This window comes from Vicugna pacos, chromosome 25 (assembly GCF_048564905.1).
Source record: "Vicugna pacos chromosome 25, VicPac4, whole genome shotgun sequence".
Lineage (NCBI taxonomy): Eukaryota > Metazoa > Chordata > Mammalia > Artiodactyla > Camelidae > Vicugna > Vicugna pacos.
The window spans coordinates 15926273-15944407 of NC_133011.1; the positions used below are offsets into that span (position 1 = coordinate 15926273).

The window sequence follows — 18135 nt, forward strand, 5'->3', positions numbered from 1 at the left end:
CTTTTCTTCGCCTTGGGTGGTTTCCTTATACACGTACTGATCAGCACAAAGCAGAGTACTCAGGGGAACCCTTGAGATTCAAGGGGAATCTCTATAATAGAGTCTTTATTCTTTGTTTTTATCTCTTCTGCAGTACTCTGTCCCATGAACTATAGCCTTTCTGGTCTTCTTGAACTCTGAGCTCCTTCTCGAACTCTTGGAGTCTACTAGGGTTCAACCTGGTTTTCTCTCCTTGCCCAGCACCCTAGAAACTTTCTCATGGCAGTGAGCCAGGGCAATAAAAATAGGGCTTACCTGGTTTATTTCTGTCTCACAGGGATCAACTGTCCTTCTTCACCTGTGCCTTAATGATGTTGGACTGGCAGAATTAGATAATGTATGCCCCAAAGAAATTAGTTTCTTAATTATGTTAATTTATCACTCATGTATTTTCAGAAGGACTTGGAGTAAGGCTCACATTTCAAGTCTCATATTCTTTTCAAAGGTTTAGGATTGAGTTACTTTCAGAGCTATACTTTTCCTTTCCTTCTGAATTCTTGGGATAAACTTTGCATTTATTATGGCACTTCCGTTGTTTTACGTAGTGAAATTATTTCAAAAATATTTGAGTACCTATTGTGTGGCGGACATTGTGGTAGGCCTTTGGCATGAGCCAAATAATCAAGGATATACATTTTTAACACACCTGTCATTTTTTATTACCAAAATGTTATCACTATTATAATAAATATTGCTCTTGGTCTTATTTGTTAAATATAGGCTTATTTAATAAATAAGAGATTTATTAAATCTGTTTTTTTTTTTGACTTTTTTGACTTTCAGTTTTTCAAAGCAAAAACGTACTTTTTCCACTACAGGACAGGTAGCTACCTCCTTTGGTCTAAAGAGCACCCCCTCTTTTTTTTTAAATTGAAGTGTAACTGATTTACAGTGTTATATTAGTTTCTGGTATACAGCATAGTGATTCAGTTATACATATACATTTTTTATTTTTTATATTCTTTTTCATTGTAGGTTATTACAAGCTGTTGAATATAGTTCCTTTGCTATACAGTAAGACTTTGTTGTTTGAGGCCCCATTCATTTTACTTCTACTTGTCTATATCTTATGGAGAGTGTGTTACTCATAATTAATAAACTTAACCTAGCCCTAGGTATAGTGTGGTTTTATTGTTTAGCCTTCTGCATTGAATTAAACAGATGAAGGGGATGCAAACTTAATAATTCACATAGCACACTCCCGTCTCTTTTCACTCCAACCTCAAACATATAGTCTTGATTACGCACAATGCTACTGTCTCCTGTGCCTTTGCTCCCTGTGTTCCTCCATACAGTTTTCTCCTTTTCTTTATTACTGTCTACTTGCCCTTTCTGTTTCAGTACAGTATCACATTTGGGACCCTCTTTGCTTTCTGTCTTTCCATCTCTTCCATGTTGCCACATCATCCGAGATCTATCACTTTCTTTTATTTGATGTGTGTTTCTTTCATCAGACTGAGCTCCTGCAAGGAATTATCAGTTCCTTTTTTCAATCCTTATACTTTGATTGTGCTGTGCAGTACCTGGCAAACAATAGATGTTCATTACATATTTGATGAATATATAAATAAATGGCATTGATTTTTATATTTAAATTTAAAAAGCTTTAAAATGCAAGTTCTAATTGTTTTGTCTATTATAAAATATTTCTTTCAGGACCTACATTATTCTTTTGAAAGAATCTTAGGTAGATTTTTCTCTTAAAACCATTTTATTAGAAGCCATATTCATATAATGACATTCAAGTGGCCACAGTGAGATTATTTTCTAATCTCCATTATCCCTCTATCTCTTACGATACAGATCTCATGAATGAGACAGAGTAAAGGACTTTAGGATGGATGAAGATTAGGATTCCCTGCTGGCTTGTAATTATCAGAATCTGGATGGTTATTTATTTGAATGAAATGATGCATACATTGTATACATCAAAAGTAAAGCATATGTGATTGTTGGAGGAATGTTTGAATTCCCCAGTGGGATGTCATGGGGTATGTTTATAAACTCCCAATAAGCCGTAGTTCTACAATGGAATTTCACTGGCATTGAGATAATAATTTGCACAGTCAAATTACCTTCTTTACAAAAACCCAGGGAATCATGAGGGCCTAATCCTTTATTAATGTCAACCCGTAGGCTGCAAGAAAGCGTAAGATTGCCATTCGAAAAGCCCAGGGGAAAAATGTGGAGGCCATTCGGGAACTGAATGAGTATCTGGAACAGTGAGTGTCTTACAAGAGGATTGTGTTTTGTTATTCTGATAAACCTTTTTTAATTAAAATGGAATTTGCATTTCATTTTCCTTTTTGCCTCCATGCTGTTCATTTACAGAATTCCTACACACTTACTTTTTTTCCCTTCCCTCTCACCAGATTTGTCGGAGACCAAGAAGCCTGGCATGAACTTGCAGAACTCTATATCAATGAACATGAGTAAGTTGTTAAACACACATAAAATGCTGTTAGGAGTGCAGTTTTCATCACTATGTAAGTTCAGAAGGCATAGTGGTTTCCAAAGGATTGGTGAGAAGGTATGAATCATATGTCATTTTAAATTAACAAAATAAATAGTTACATTTAAAAAATAGATCAACAGTTTATTGGTTATAATATGTGAATTGCTTTAACTAGATCATTTGTGTTTTGCTAAATTATTTTTGTCTGGGAAATAAGTTTTTCTTTCAAATAGAGATGACGTTCTTCAGTATTAGAAAGGCATGCATTTGCTGAGCTAACGTTATTTTTAGTGAATCAAAATTGTGAATTTTTAGAATTTAAATTGTTCTTATATACAAAGAGTATTATACCCCATGCTGTTTAAAAATTCTGTCACTTGTATGCATCTATTAGCCTTAGTACTAAAAGAATCAGCTCTTCCAAAGTAAAAGCATTCTGTTGCCTGGGTAAAAACCAAGAATAATCAAGAATGTTGAATGCTGTAGGAACTTGCTTATTGGATATTTAATGTTTTTGTTAGCTTTTTTATTGCTGCAGTGACAGGAGGAAATCCCAGTGTGAGAGGATTAGTCCAGTCTTAGTGCAAGTTTTCTAATATCACAGCATTAACGCTAACCTCTATCTAAAGGCAGGATTTTTCCCCCCTTTTTTTCCTTAGTTCTTCTGAATCTGAAGTATATCACATTGTTTCTTTCTTTCCTTTTGAGAGAATAGAATCGGATTCTCAGGCATATTACTGTGCATGAATAGTTAACCTCATTCTCATACTACAAATAGCTGACACAGGAAATAGAATGAAGACTTGTTTCTTGCCTTTGCCCAGGGCTATATATGTAATGTGAAATAGAAAGTTAAGGTGGTTATGTGGGCAATTCTAATAAAAGTGGGAGGTAAAATAAAAGCAATAGCTGTCTTTAATGAATGTATACTATATTCTGGGAATCGTTCTTCAGTTCTCTATTACATATACTGGTTATCAGATTCTCTTTGTTTTTCATTAGGAAATTATTTTCTGAATCATGTTCAGTAGAGATGTACATATGCTTGTGTTGTCACATATATAAACTTCTCTTATGCTTTCAAGAGTGGTAGTATATTTGATTAAATGATACTGTTTCCATTTTTCATAGTTTTAAAGTCTTCATTTATAAAGTATACGTTATATGATTTAAATAACAGTAGACTCAATTTTTGGAGTATGGTGAAAACAGTAATATTTGTTTTATTTTGTCAGATGACAGTTATTTAAAATGTTTTTATGCCTTGTGAAGATCTTGTGATTAAAAGCATTTATAAACATTTCAAATCATCAAGGAAATTTTTTCTTCAAAGAAGTACCTGAACAGAAAATTTGGAAAACCCAGCAAAGAATAAAGACAAAGATAAAAATCATGTGTAATTATGTCATCCTAAGTTAACTACAGTTTACATTTTATTTTTTCCTTCAGTGACTCTTGAAACAAAGAGGAACCTAAAATAGATTTATCTTTTGTAGCTTATGCTTTTCACTTACAATTTTAAAAAATTCCTTATCACAAATAAACATTCCACAATGTGATTTTAATGGGTTTGTATTATTCCATCTTATTAATTTACCCTGGTATTCCTAACCAATTTCCTAAGGGAATGTAAAGATTATTTTTCATTTTAACTTTAATGCTGTACTATTTTTATTTTAATTGTTTCCTTAGGCTAAATTCTTAGAAGTAGAATTACTTGATTAAATGATATGCACATTTTCAGTGGTTTTGATAAATCATTCCTAATTGTTTACTAGAAAGATAGTATCAGTTTACTCTTATACCAGCAATTATTAGTGTGTCCCCTTTACAACCATGAGTGCTGTCATTCTTTTTAATCTTTGCAAAATTTGATAGATGAAAATTGGTTACACTTTTTAAAAAGAGCTTTTATTTAAACAATATGAACCTTTATCCTGTCAAAAATATATTTCTATTTATTATGTCTTTTTAATATTGATTTTTTAAACATACAGAAACTTTGTATTGTTTGATGGTCAGATATATCAATTTATGTTGCTTTCATGTTCTCTATCCTCTGAAAACTATATAAATTAATCACCTCTGTTTTTTTTCTATTTCTTTATCAATTTTACTTTTTTGCATGTGTTTGTAATATTTCTGTATTTAGTTCTCAAAAGGTAATACTTTATTTTTAATTTATCATTATACTAATTATTATTACTTGCTTCATATTATAATGACCACATTCAGTTTTGCTTTATTTTGGGTCTCTGAAGAGTTTATTGAGATAGAGGTGAATGTACATTTAAGAGAAATGAACTGAAAAATCCCAAGAAGTCAAGAAATACAAAGACAGAATAGCACCTGAAAAATAATTTCTTTTTATGGTAAATGATAATCCTGTTCTGCCTACCCAAAACTCTTTTTGGCCTTGAAGCTAGTTATGTACAAAATGACTGTTAATTTTTTCTCATTGAACATATTAGAAGGAATATTCAGATTTAGGGTGAGTGGAAATAAATAGCTCCAGATTTTATGAAACTATGAAAATCAGAATGTTCATTTAATTCATTTAACTTGTTTGAGCAAGTCATTGTAGTAGGTAGGATTGTTTTGGTAGAAGTGGTAAATTACTGTGGAACATCAGTTTAGCACAGTTTTGTGGGCACAGTGACAAAAATGTAGCGATTTAGGAATTGCTAGATATGTTTGACATTTTGACTTTTTTTTTTCTGTATATGAATCATTATAGTAAGTCACAGGCAGCATTGCTAATCTAGATTCTAGAAGTTTTTATCCTAAATAAATTTGTACAATAGAATGTACATACAGGTCTACTCAGTATTTTTATAGAAAGGTGGTATAGAATTTTGCCACATACCTTTTTAATATCTTTAAGTTACTTTTATTTATATTTGCTTCTGATTTATAAATTCTGGTTATTCCAGTGATATGTCACACTAATTGGCCACATTGAGATACTTGTTCTAAATGTAAAACGTTAGTTATAATTTATACCTTAACCCCAACAGTATGTATTATAAACAAAAGTAAATATTTTAAACAAAGATACTGATTTTTTTGCTTGATTTATAGTTAAAACACAATTTTATATTAGCAAGGAGCAGTTAGTATAATTTAATTATGATTATAATTACAGTAGGCCCACCATTACTATAAAATTCTGTAAAAATGGAATTATTGAAATCCTAGAGGAAAAATCATAATGTTGATAAAGCAATCTAGGGACAAACACTATACCTATACATATGCTTTTGTGAGGAACAGAAGGACTTCAGAAATTTTATTTAGTTACTGACTATGACATAGTAGCAATAGTAGTTAATTCTATTTTAAATAGATTCAAATTAATTTTACTTCTCTAAGTCTTAGTTTCATTGAGTCATTGTACAGAATGAATTAGCTTCTTTCTTCATCTGGAATGGTATTGGTGATGCACCGTCCTTGGGAGAATTGAGAAAATAGTCACTCAAATCACTTTAATACTGCTTGAACACTCTTCAGTATGCCTGGGTGAGAAAAACTGGATTAGACCATTTCTTGCTCCTTCCAGCTTTATGTTTATTTAGTTCTATACTTTATCCACAAATTTAATTTGATTTTATACTTCGTAAAATTGGAGAAAGATATCCTGTTCTTGTATGTGATGCTAAATAATTTTTGAGAGAAGTATCTTGGCTTTCATTTTACATTAGAAACCCCTTCATGCCCATTTTCTCTTACTTTTTGCTATATAAGAATCAGAGTCAGTTGTGTTCAACCCATTTAAATATCTAAGAACTTTTATTCTTAGCATTAATACGAGTTTTTGGCATTACTCTAGTTAAAAGAACACATTTATAAGGAAACTATCTTTTGGATGAAGTTGGGTGTTAACAGTAGAGACTACGTCCCTTTCTCCTATACAGTGATGAATAAATATTAGATAGGTAGTCATAATACTGTTGTTCTAGATGTTCATTCAGTCATTTGCTCATTCTTGATATACCTACCATATGTCAAGATCCAGTACTAGGTTTTGGACATAAAAGTGAAAAGGGCTAAATAGCTGCTTGATCTCTGATGAGGATCTGTCTATGTATAAGATCTTTCATAAATCTAAAGTGCTGTGATTTTGCAGGTAATCTGCAGAGTATTTTTGATTCCTCAGGCCATTTGATTTGATTGTTGTACCTGTTTTTATGTTACCATTGACATCTTTATCACTACCGTTACCACTACAATTTTTCATCATGGTATGTAACACATACAGGCATAGTGGTTAAGAGTGTAGTCTGCTCACTTCCTAGGGGTTTGGTAGGATTAAATGAATTGTTGCATGTAACAGACGTGGAGAAGTGTGTGATACGTAATGAACATGTAATAAAAGTTAGCTATTAGTGTTACACATGTGCAACATACATATTTTGAAAAGTCTATCAGACATTAGAGTAAAGATAGGTACCTTTGTATATTGGTGTCAGATGTCAAAAATAACTATAGGTAGCCTTTTTCTGTTGTAATATCATCGCCTCCTCACTGGGAATACATCTTACAACACCTGTGCTCTTTAGAATTTCCTGTAAATAGTTAAGGATATTCACATGACTTAAAAATATAAAATACATTAAGGGGAATTATAGTCAAGTGGTATAAAACCATTTTTCCAGAACCCTTTTCAGTTTTCTCCTTATATTTTCAGTAAAGATTTTTGTTTCTCTGCCACATGATAGAGTGCATGTTAAAACCACTAACTTGATCTACCTTTCTTGGGTTTAGAAATTTGAAACTTCGTCATAATTTTGTATTTGACAGTAACCTTAAGTAATGAAATCTTTGGAATAGAATATATTGGTAAATATGTATCTATAAAGGAATTTTAGTGAATAGAGATATTTAATAAAATGTTTATTTCCTCCTTACACTTTAGCTATTTGAATAGTTTATTAAATGATCAGTGGACTTACAGAACTTACTTTATATGTAACCTGATCCAAGGTCTTGAAGCCTATGTTGTTAATAATGTTTGGATGTCATAGCAGTAACTCAGTTTTAAAAGTGTAATATCTCTTGATTGTTTTTAGGCAGCTTTAAGGATTTAAGCTTGTTTATTCATTTCATTAAAAATGTAATATTATTTGTATTTATGAATTCAAGATAACAAGTACTTTATTAATAAAGCTATTTAAATTATTTTGGGAATAAAATGTCTTACATCACTAAAATTATGTTTGAATTATTTTAAGGTGTAATTTTAGATAAAATTTGTGGCTTTTAAAATTAACTCTTTGATATTTTTCAGCTATGCTAAAGCAGCCTTTTGTTTAGAGGAGCTTATGATGACTAATCCACACAACCACTTATATTGTCAGCAATATGCTGAAGTAAGTGTTTTCAAAAACAATAATTGTATATGATTTTATTTTTGTTGGTGTTAGGTATTATTATAGAGCTAAGAATATGTCCTTAATGTTAGGTAAGTATATAAAAATTTAAAATATGTGATGAAAATTGATTTGTGGAGGAAATAGTTTTAAATTTTTAATACTATAATGGAGATACTGACTTCATTTAAAAGCACTTATTTTAAACAGAGAAATTCTTCGTATTTTTTAATTATGTATCGTTTTCTTTCCTAATTATGAATTGATTATGTCACAGTAATCACCATATATTGGCTTCTAAGGCATTTACAATAATTATGATTTTTATATCCATATTCTTGGAAATTTATATTAAGGTCAGTATTTTGGAAAGTAGGAAGTATTTATCTTATTTGCTTAACTATTAAGAATAGCAGTACAATTGAATGCTTTAAGGTTAAAAGGACTTCATTATTAAGGAAAGTCATTGTGGCTAGGAAGGGACAATTCAGTATCCAAGTCTAGATTTACAATGCTAATAATAGAACATATAAAGTTGTAAAGCATTTATAAGGTAGTTGAAATAGAAATTATACTGGCTTTTTTGTATTAGCAGCATTTTTATTTTAAAAGCTACTCAATGATCTTATTGTTTATAGACTAGAATAGTTTTGGGAGGTAGGTTATGCTTTAAAATTTAGTTTCGTTTTAGCAACTTCAAGATGAATTCTTTTAACATCTTGCATTTGTTTACAGAATATGTTTCAATTACTAATGCCTATGGTATGATGAAACATGCTGTATTTCAAAGTAGTAAAATAAACAGGTTTCAGCACTCTGCAATTTTTAACAGGTTAAATATACCCAAGGTGGACTTGAAAATCTCGAACTTTCAAGAAAGTATTTTGCACAGGCATTGAAACTGAACAACAGAAATATGAGAGCTTTGTTTGGACTTTACATGGTGAGTTTGAGGTACATGTTTAATGTTATTTTATGAAATGTCATTTAAAGTCCATTAGCTATCCCACTTAATCACATCCCTCTTTTTTTTTTTTAATTTCATTGATAAGCATATGATTTTTTCCTCTAGTTAATTATAAGCAATAGATTGTAAGACAGTTTTATTTTTAGGTATTAATACACCTTATAAAATTAAACAGTAGCAGATACAAAACTGTATTGTGTGTTTCTTAATTGTTTTGATGTTCTTGGGTTTATGCCCCCACATTATTGTATTTCTTACCTTAAATTATAATTGTATGAAATATTTTTAAACTATACTTATAAAAGACATATTAGAAGTAAAATCTCTAATGCCAACTTAAAACTTTTTTGTGGTATAGAAAAACAATTCAGCAGTTGTTTGTAAGAAGCAGGTAATTAAATATTTGTTTATGCTAAATGACGAGCTTAGAAAAAGTCAGTTAAGAGCTATGGGGAATAGAGGAAGAATTTGCTGACCTTTAAAATTTATATAAATGAGCTCCTCTCTACAATCAGAATGACTAAAAAAATAAAATTTCCTTTAATAGGCTAGTTCTTTGAAATTTTAATTTATCCTAGTTTTGTCATGGACTTTTAGATGAATATTTTATTGAGGCTCAGTGAAGAAGAATTGATTGCAGAAATAGAGGCAGGAAGAAACATAGATGAAATAATTTTCAGCTAAGAAATGGCAAAATATAATTAGAAAACTGTTCAAAGGAATTTCAAAAAATTTTTCCTGGATTCTACCAGTGCCAGTTGTAATAGCTTGTAGAAACAGTATGGTAACAATGTTTTTTTTTTTTTTACCAGATCAGTTAAATACTAATTTTAAAAATTGATAACAAATTATTAATAATGGTAAAATATATAGCACTTAATGTGCCAGGCATTGTTGTGAGCTCTATTTTTTATTTTAAGTCATTAAATGCTCACATCAGCTATTTTAGAAGTTACTGTTACCATTTCACAGAAATCACAAGACACGGAGTTCTGATTAATTTGTGGGAGATAGACACAGAGCTACGAAGTGATTGTGATTGAGCTGAGATGCCAGCGTAGGCGGCTAACTCTGGAGTCATTCCGTTAACCAGTCCTTTTGTTGAAATTCATACCAAAAAGTTGACATTAAAGACATATTAGAGTGGTAAAAATCTAATTTTGACGTAAGAATTCCTTACTGACAGAGAAGGAGGCGGGGGAAAAGTCTAAAACACAAACTAGCTAGAAAAGAAACCACATAGGCAGATGCTCTTAAGGATAAGATATATTTAAGCATAAAAGTTATGTCTTGCCCCAGAAATACGAACATACATTTAAAAATTAACATATGATTTTGAGGGCTTCTAGATTCTTGCATGGATCCCAGATTAACAATCGTTTGTTTAAATACATTTTTAACAAGGAGCGACTGGATCAAATTAAAAAGGAAAGGGTGACTAACTGACTCTATGGAACATAGTTTGGCAACTCTTGGTATATATAGTGAGAAGAGAAACAGATTGGAAGTGATGATCTCTGTCTATTTCTAAGACTTCTGTTAAGTTACTTTGGTTAAGTCAAATCAATTCTATTGGACTTAATTTTTTTTTTCACCTGTTAATATAGGAGGTTGGGCTAAATTTTTTGAAGTTCCTTATATTCATATTCAATAATTCTATAATTCTGATATAGGAAAGCTGAAGTAATTCAGTAATAAGAAGTAACACCAGTAAAAACCTATAGTATTTAAGTGATAATAGAATTTTACTTTGAAGAGCTGTGGTAGACAACTAGTAAAATAATTTTAGATATTATTTAAGATATTTTTTTCCCCATTACTTTGGATTATTTTCTATTTTAAAATATATTTTCAAAAAATATGTTTTCATTTGTAATGTGAATTTCATTCAACTGTATTTTCATTTAAAAAATTGTTTTGGTACAAGTTTTTAAAAGCTCTTTGTATCAGCCCATTGCAACTGTGACCTGTACGTGTTTTTGATTGTCTTGGCTACATAAAATAATTTTGGTTTTGATGTTTCTTTTTTTGTTTTTAGTCAGCAAGTCATATTGCTTCTAATCCAAAAGCAAGTGCAAAAACAAAAAAGGACAACATGAAATATGCTAGTTGGGCAGCTAGTCAAATAAACAGAGCTTATCAGGTTAGTATTGATAATTTTATATTATCATATAGGTCAGTTAATGTATTTCTTAGTTGTTTAAATTTCTACAAACTACAGAGCCAGTTGTCTGTCACTGGACTTTTATGCTTTTAGGTATTTATCAAATGTGCTTTAACTGTGTGGAATTAATTTGTAGTTGTAGGATCACATTTTTTTTTTCTCAAAAGGAGTCTTACTATTATAACCCCATTATTAGCTTTTCTATCTCAGTCTATATTTGGCAAATAAAAAGTAATTACAAAAATCCAGAGAGGATAAATAATTTGCATGATGCATTTCAGAAGCAGATTGGGTAGTGAGTGCATTATTAATCAGAGGTATCTCAAGTAATAAAAAGAAAGGAAAGCCTAGAAGTAAACTAACCAGACTATATAAGGAAGTGTATGTACTGTGCTTACACATCAGATCTTATCTGAAACTTCACTCATTTCTTAGTTTTTTAAAGCTCATCCCTAGGAGATTCTTCAGGTGGAAAAACACATCTTACATCTTGCGTGTTTGTAACTTCTCTGTCTACGGTCTATATTTGAAGGACATTTTGACTTTTCATACATCTTTTGACTATAAAATACATTTACCTAAGTACTTAAACATACTGTTCCATTGTTTTTTAGGATGAAATATTGCTGTCAAGGAGTCTGATGCCATCCTGATTTTCTTTCTCTAATAAATGACTTGAAGTTTTTGTCTGATTGCCCAAAGGAATTTTTTCTTTATTTTGAAAATCCAATACTTTCACTATAATAATGTTTTATTGATTCTTCTTGGGTCAGTTTTCCCAAATATACAATAGACCCTTTTAACATGTAGGTTCAGTCCTCTTTTAATTTGATAGAATTTCCTTTTAGAATTACGATTTAATTTTTTTTTTTTGCTTGATTGCTTACATTTTCCTTTTCAGGTCTCCAGTTATGAGTTTATTGGATCTCCTTTCTCACCTCCTATATCACTCACTTTCTTTCAAATCCTTTTCTGTCATTTTCTATATTTTACTTTCATCTTTTTTATCTATAATAATTTTTTATGGAGTTAGTGCATATTCTTTTTCTTGTTCTCTGCGATTAAATAAGGTAGTTTTTCTGGACTGTTATGAGGAGGTTTTATGATCTAAGGGGAGTCAGAGATGATAGGACAGGGTAACTTTCCCAGCTTGACCTTTATATGCTTCCTCATCTTTGTTACAGAGAACTCAAATATGACCTCTCTGTATATCCTGTCTTTCTCAGAACTAGGTCTGGTTCAGTTTTCTGGCTCCAGCCCTCTCGTCTTCCCCTATGTGCCTACAGATCTTGAATTCTTATGTGTTGCTCTCAGCTTTAACTGATACATTTTGTTGTTGTTGTTGTTGTTGTTTCTTCTAAGATTTGCTGCCTCTGGGCATCACTACCTCCCTCCCTCCCCTCCCCCTTATCTGAACCGTCTCTCCCTCTTACCCCCAGTGTTTTTCAGTTTCTGGTAGTTTTCCTCAAGTGTGAATTTTTTTTTCCTCCTTTGGAGGAGTTGTTTGCTGGGTTTTTCAGAGAATTTTTGAAGTCTTAGACTATTAGACTTGTTTAATGTCACATCTACATGCAATTTTTTACACTTATCTTTGATTTGGAGCCTTTGAAACTATCCTGGTTTTGTAGGCCATTTGCAGATTCATGAATTCATACTTTTTTCATTTCTGTGGCTTACAGAGTGGTAGCTTGTCCTCTTTTACATCCTGTTGTGCCTATCACACAGCTCTTGAACTTCCACGGGTCCTGCTACTATTGGTGGTATAACAGCATTCTAGGGTTTCAGAGGGTTGCTTGCAATGTTGTTTTTTAAAAAAGATGTCTTTGTTGGGTTGCTTTCTGTTAGCTTGTTTTTGGTGTTGGTGCTCTTTGTTTCTTTGTTTTTGTACTCCTGGTTGAGGAGATTAAAACAATTCGGTGCCCTCAAGATCACACCATTTAAAGTAACTTTTGTGTATTTTTATTATATATAATAGAGAATGTTCTGTTGGCATACTGCAAGTCAGAATATTTACAACATTACCTAGGCTGTGCATCTTCAAATGCAGTTTGAGAGAGCTCAGATTTGTAACAGGATTCTACACAGAGTAGGTTTGGGGAGGGAGGGAGGAGTATTTTGTTGGTGATTGATATGCAAACTATGATACGGATACGTAAACTACCTCATTATTTTAAAGATTTTTTTGAGAAACAACTAGCCACTCAGATTGCTGTTTTTTGCAATGTCATGACTATATGATTATATTTCTAAAATCAATTTTTATTAAATTATAACAAACATAGAAAAAAGAACCCAAGTCATAAATGTACATTCCAGTGAATTATACAAGTAAATGTATCCAGGTCAGTAAGTGGGAACATTGCAGCACCCCAAAACCTTCATGGTACCTTCTTTCAGATTCTACTCCTACTGTCTTCCTCAAGAATACTAATTTATAATCCCATTGTTTTGGCTTAGTTTGAACTTTATGGAATCGTAGTGTGTATTTATTTTTGTTTGGTCACTGTTTATGAGATTTATTCTTACTGATGTCTGTGGTTCATTTATTTTGATTGTGTTGTAGTCTATCATATGAACATACTGCAATTTATTCAGTCAGCTGTCAATAAGCATTTGGATTATTTCCTATTTGAGGCTTTTATGATCTTGCTATACAAGTCGTTTGGTGTACATGTACATATACTTCTGATGGGTGTATATGTGTGATTGGAAATACTGGGTTATAGGATATACCTATATCTAACTGTAGTAAAGTTTGTTTTCCAAATTAGTTGTTTATAGCCCCATCAGCAGTGTCTGAGAGGTTTCATAGTTCCACATTTTCACTATCACTTTCTTCTGTCAGTTTTTGTAATTATAGCTATTCCAGTGCATGTGTAGTGGTATCTTAATGGTTTCATTTTGTGCCTCTCTGATGACCAATGAGGTTGAACACTTTTTCATATGCTTATTGGTCATTTGAGTATCTTCTTTCATGAAGTCTTGTCTTTTTCATTGGTTTATGACTTTTAACTTGTTTTTTTAGTTTTTTGATTATGAACCCTTTGTTCATTATATGTGTAGCAAATCTTTTCAACTCCTTAGTTGCAGTCATTCTCAAATGATTTTGATGAACAAAAGTTCTGAAGATTATTTTCAATCTAATCAATCATTTCCCTTATGGTTTGTGCTTTTTGTGTTCTGAGAAATCATTTGCTACTTATGGTCATAAAGATAATCTTGTGTGTCTTTAGAGTTTTTTTTCCTTCTACTTTTCACATTTAGATGTACAATCCATTTGGAACTGATTTTTATGTATGATGTGAAATGGGTGTCAGTTTCCCCCATGTGGCTGTCCAGAGTGTTTCTGTTTTTCTGTATTCGGTCATAAGTCCCATTCTGTGAAAGCTAGTATGCTGTAGTAATTAAGAGAAGAACACAGATACTAGATCTGTTTTATCTGGCTTCAGAGTTAGGCTCTGTCATTTACTAGTATGCAACCTTGGATAAATTATTTACCATCTCTGAGCCTAGCTTTTCATCTGTAAGATGGGCATAATAAAAGTTTTCTGAGGATTAAAGGATGAAACATACTTTTCATCAGACCACAGCAGTACACATTATATTGTGTTCACTAATTGCATGCTCTGAGTTCACTGTATTATGCCTGCTATGTCCACTGCAGTTACAACAACAACAACAAACAATAACAACAGTTACAATAGCACACGTAGAAAATTTATTATAAGCTCGGTAGTTTTTCTGTTTTACAAATGAGGAAATAAGGCATGGAAAGATTAAATAACTTTCTTCAAGGTGACATGATGGAGCTGTTTTCAAATCTAGGCAGTCTGACTCCAAAGTTGATGTTTTTAATGGCCACAATATTCTGCCTTTATAAAGTGATGTCAGATATAAATGTACCAGAAACTGTAACTATAGTTTCCAACTCCCTTCTCAGTTATTTCTCATGTGAACAATTGATATCCTACCTCTGCTTATTTGTCTTTTCATTTCTGACCCAAGCTCTCAGTAGTAATGAAATTCAGAGTTTGGGTATTTTTTTTCATCTTTTTTTCTGTCTCTTCAGTAATAACATGACCAGACAAACATGCCATTCCCTGCCTTTTGAGATGCCCTTTACCACTAGACAGGAATCCCATCAGTTCAGTATTTTAAAGCATTGTTTATATGTCTAAACCCTATTCTATAAAGTGTCAGTGTTCTTTGCAAAGAACTCTGAAAATATTATTTGTGCTCTTCTGTCTTTGAGTTTTGCACCATAAACTCCGTAGTCCCCAGTGGTGTTTTTGCATGTCTTTCTGAAGGTATGATTTGCCTTTTTTTTTTGACTCTAAGGAAAAGATAATACAAGGAGTTTTTGTCAGTTTCTGTCATCTTGGATACCACTCCAAGAAGATAACATATCTCTCAATTGGATCATGTCAGGTTTCTGTACAGCAACCTAAAATACCCCTCAACGGGGAGTCACCCGTTGTGCACAAGTTTTTTTTTGCCTCTAGTTACTAATAACTGATTTTAAATAAAATCTTTTGGTGCTTTTGAAGTTTTTATCTTCTGTGCTTTTTCGGCAGAGGTTTTGGGTTCTCTTTCTGTGAATCAGATCTCATAAGTATTTGTAGTCATTGGCTTTTGCTAACAGTGGCTTAAAATAACAACCTATTTGCTTATGATTCTGTAGGTATCAGGTAGGTCTGGGCTTAGTTGAGTAATTTTGCTAGTCTATACTGGGCTTATTTATATTTCTGCCCTTATTGAGGTATAATTTACATATAATAACGTTTTAAGTATACAGTTGAGTTTTGACAAACATATACTCCTCTCTTACCACTACCCCATTCAGGATATAGTTTCCATCATCCCAGAAAGTTCCCTTCTGCCACTTTGTATTCAGCCCCATTCCGCACTGCAGATAAGCATTGATTTGATTTTCATCACTATAAATTAATTTTGCCTGTACTAGAACTTTATCTATAAAATGAGATCATAGGTTATGTGCTTGTTTGTGCCTGGCTTCTTTCACTCAGCATGTTTCTGAGATTCATCCATCCACTGTTCCATTTTATTTATCTTATTACTTTGTCCACTCTAGAATTTTCCACAAATTGTGTAAATTTGTCAATTTTAGTCCAGCTTATCCTGGTTATCACAATGGTAAATCATTGACCTTTGAATTTTATAAATAAGTTTTTATTATTTGTGTGTTCTTTCTTGTGAATTTTCTTTAGGATCTAACAGGGAATTATGAAAAAAGGTTTACTTAAGCAAAATCTAACTATACGAAAATAAAAATGCAGAATTTGTGATTAATGTGGAAAAGTAGAACTTTCAGAGATTGACATTTTAGTAATTAGATAAATCTCTGGGATCTAATTGAGAACTTTGTAACATGTCTAGGCATATAAACAAATATAAAGTATATAATAAATATTCCTTATTGTAATGTTTTTCTAGGCATTTAAAAATTAGAGAAAATGAGGTTTTAAGAACTTTCTTTGTTTCTATTAAATAATGAAACTGAATATGGCTACTACTTGCACTTCAATTAGGTAATTGGTTTAACATGTTCAGTAAAGGCAGGCAAGTTTGATTAATGCTCATGAAAAACTTTAATGTGAACCTGCTCAATAATTTTCCAGATAAATGTTTCTTTGGTACTCTGTTAAATTCGTGTGTGCTAGTGAACCATATGCTATTTATGATTGCAGAGGTGATTCTATTACTATCCTTTTGGGAAATAGAAAATTAAATCATGATTTGAGACAAAAATAGGATTGCAGCTTAATCAGTTAAATTGCCATATAATTCTGGAATAGACAAAATAATTGCATGTCAGGTAAAATTTGAAGTGATAGATTTGTATTTCCAGCTTTCTTTTATTTGTTCTGACACAGATAAGTTAGTTTGGTTTATCCTAAATTGCAGTGGTTGTCAGTAGTGTTGACATACAATCTGAGGTGATTTTTTTAATTAGCTAATTTTAGAAATTACAAATTTATATTTGTTACTTTTTTTTATTACATTTAAGTACAAGCCAAGAAAAATGCTATATTTTAAAATACTTGTTATGATTGATCTCTACAAAAATTTTCACTTTTATTTTGCTGTTTAAAAAGTTAAAATAAATGTTACTTTGTGATGTCTTATTTTCTACCCCCTCCCCCAATCCATCAAAAGCTTTTTCTTAGAATTAGACCTATAAGTATGTGATTAGGACCATTCCTGTTTACTTTGGATAGGCAGTGGTAAAAGAAAGGCTTTCTGTTCTTGGTAAGTCCTTGTGAAAGTGAATTTATCAACTGGATAATAGGAGTAATAAGCACACTCCACATCCTGTACACACCAAGGCAAATTATGTAAAGGCAAAGTTTTGAATGTGTTGCTGTTACCATATTTTGTAATTATGACTTGCATATTCAGCATTTGAATTCCTTAAATTAGTAATATTTTATGAAAGGCAAAGTGATCTTAATTCTTAGGAGAAACTTTTCTCTTCCCTTGGCTTCCTCTAAAAAACCCCCTTTATTTACTCTATCAAGTCAAGATTTAACCACAGAAGCTAATGTTTTAGGAAGTAGGATAATCATAATGTTAAGCTGCAGCCAGAGAGGTCAGAGGCAGGTTACCATTCCTGAAGCCTGTTGCTTCTATGATGTTACCTGTGCTTGATCACTTAATCTTTCTCAACAGGTCACAAAAAGTTTGCCAAATTAAGTTAATTACAAAAGAGAAGGAACACATCATAAATCAAGTATTAAGTACTTAAGACAGCATTGGTATTTGAAGGAAAAGATCAATCATTTGAAAATGTATTGAGTGCTTAGATCTTAACTTGAAAATACTATATGTTGCTAAAAGCAAATGTTAATCAATACTTTAACCAGAGGAAAAACAGATAATATAGATATAATAAACCTTCCCCTGCTTTTACAAGGAACACTTACTTACTAGTAAATTTGTAGTGTTAAGCTAAACTGGTAAATGATGGAAATTGTCAGTCTGTTTAGAAAAATCATTTTGAAATCAGCATGGGGTATTCAGCAATGTTTTCCCCACTGATTATGCACTATGTTGAATTTAATACACCATAAATTTGCTTTTAAATATTCAAAGATAGTATTTAATGCACTTATGTCTTATT

General features: G+C 31.6%; 1 protein-coding gene across 4 annotated transcripts in view; it reads left to right on the top strand.

Moving 5' to 3' along the window:
- Positions 1–18135, top strand: part of EMC2 (ER membrane protein complex subunit 2) — a 140749-nt gene that overhangs the window by 20795 nt on the left and 101819 nt on the right. For all 4 annotated transcript variants that reach the window (XR_012064161.1, XR_012064162.1, XM_006211570.2 and 1 more), the window contains exons 6-10: positions 2176–2261; positions 2412–2471; positions 7782–7863; positions 8696–8806; positions 10869–10973. Coding sequence is in view for 2 of the 4 variants with exons in the window: in XM_006211570.2 (XP_006211632.1) it covers positions 2176–2261; positions 2412–2471; positions 7782–7863; positions 8696–8806; positions 10869–10973 (444 nt within the window). In the remaining 2 variants the exon portion in view is untranslated. The remainder of the gene's footprint in view (positions 1–2175; positions 2262–2411; positions 2472–7781; positions 7864–8695; positions 8807–10868; positions 10974–18135) is intronic.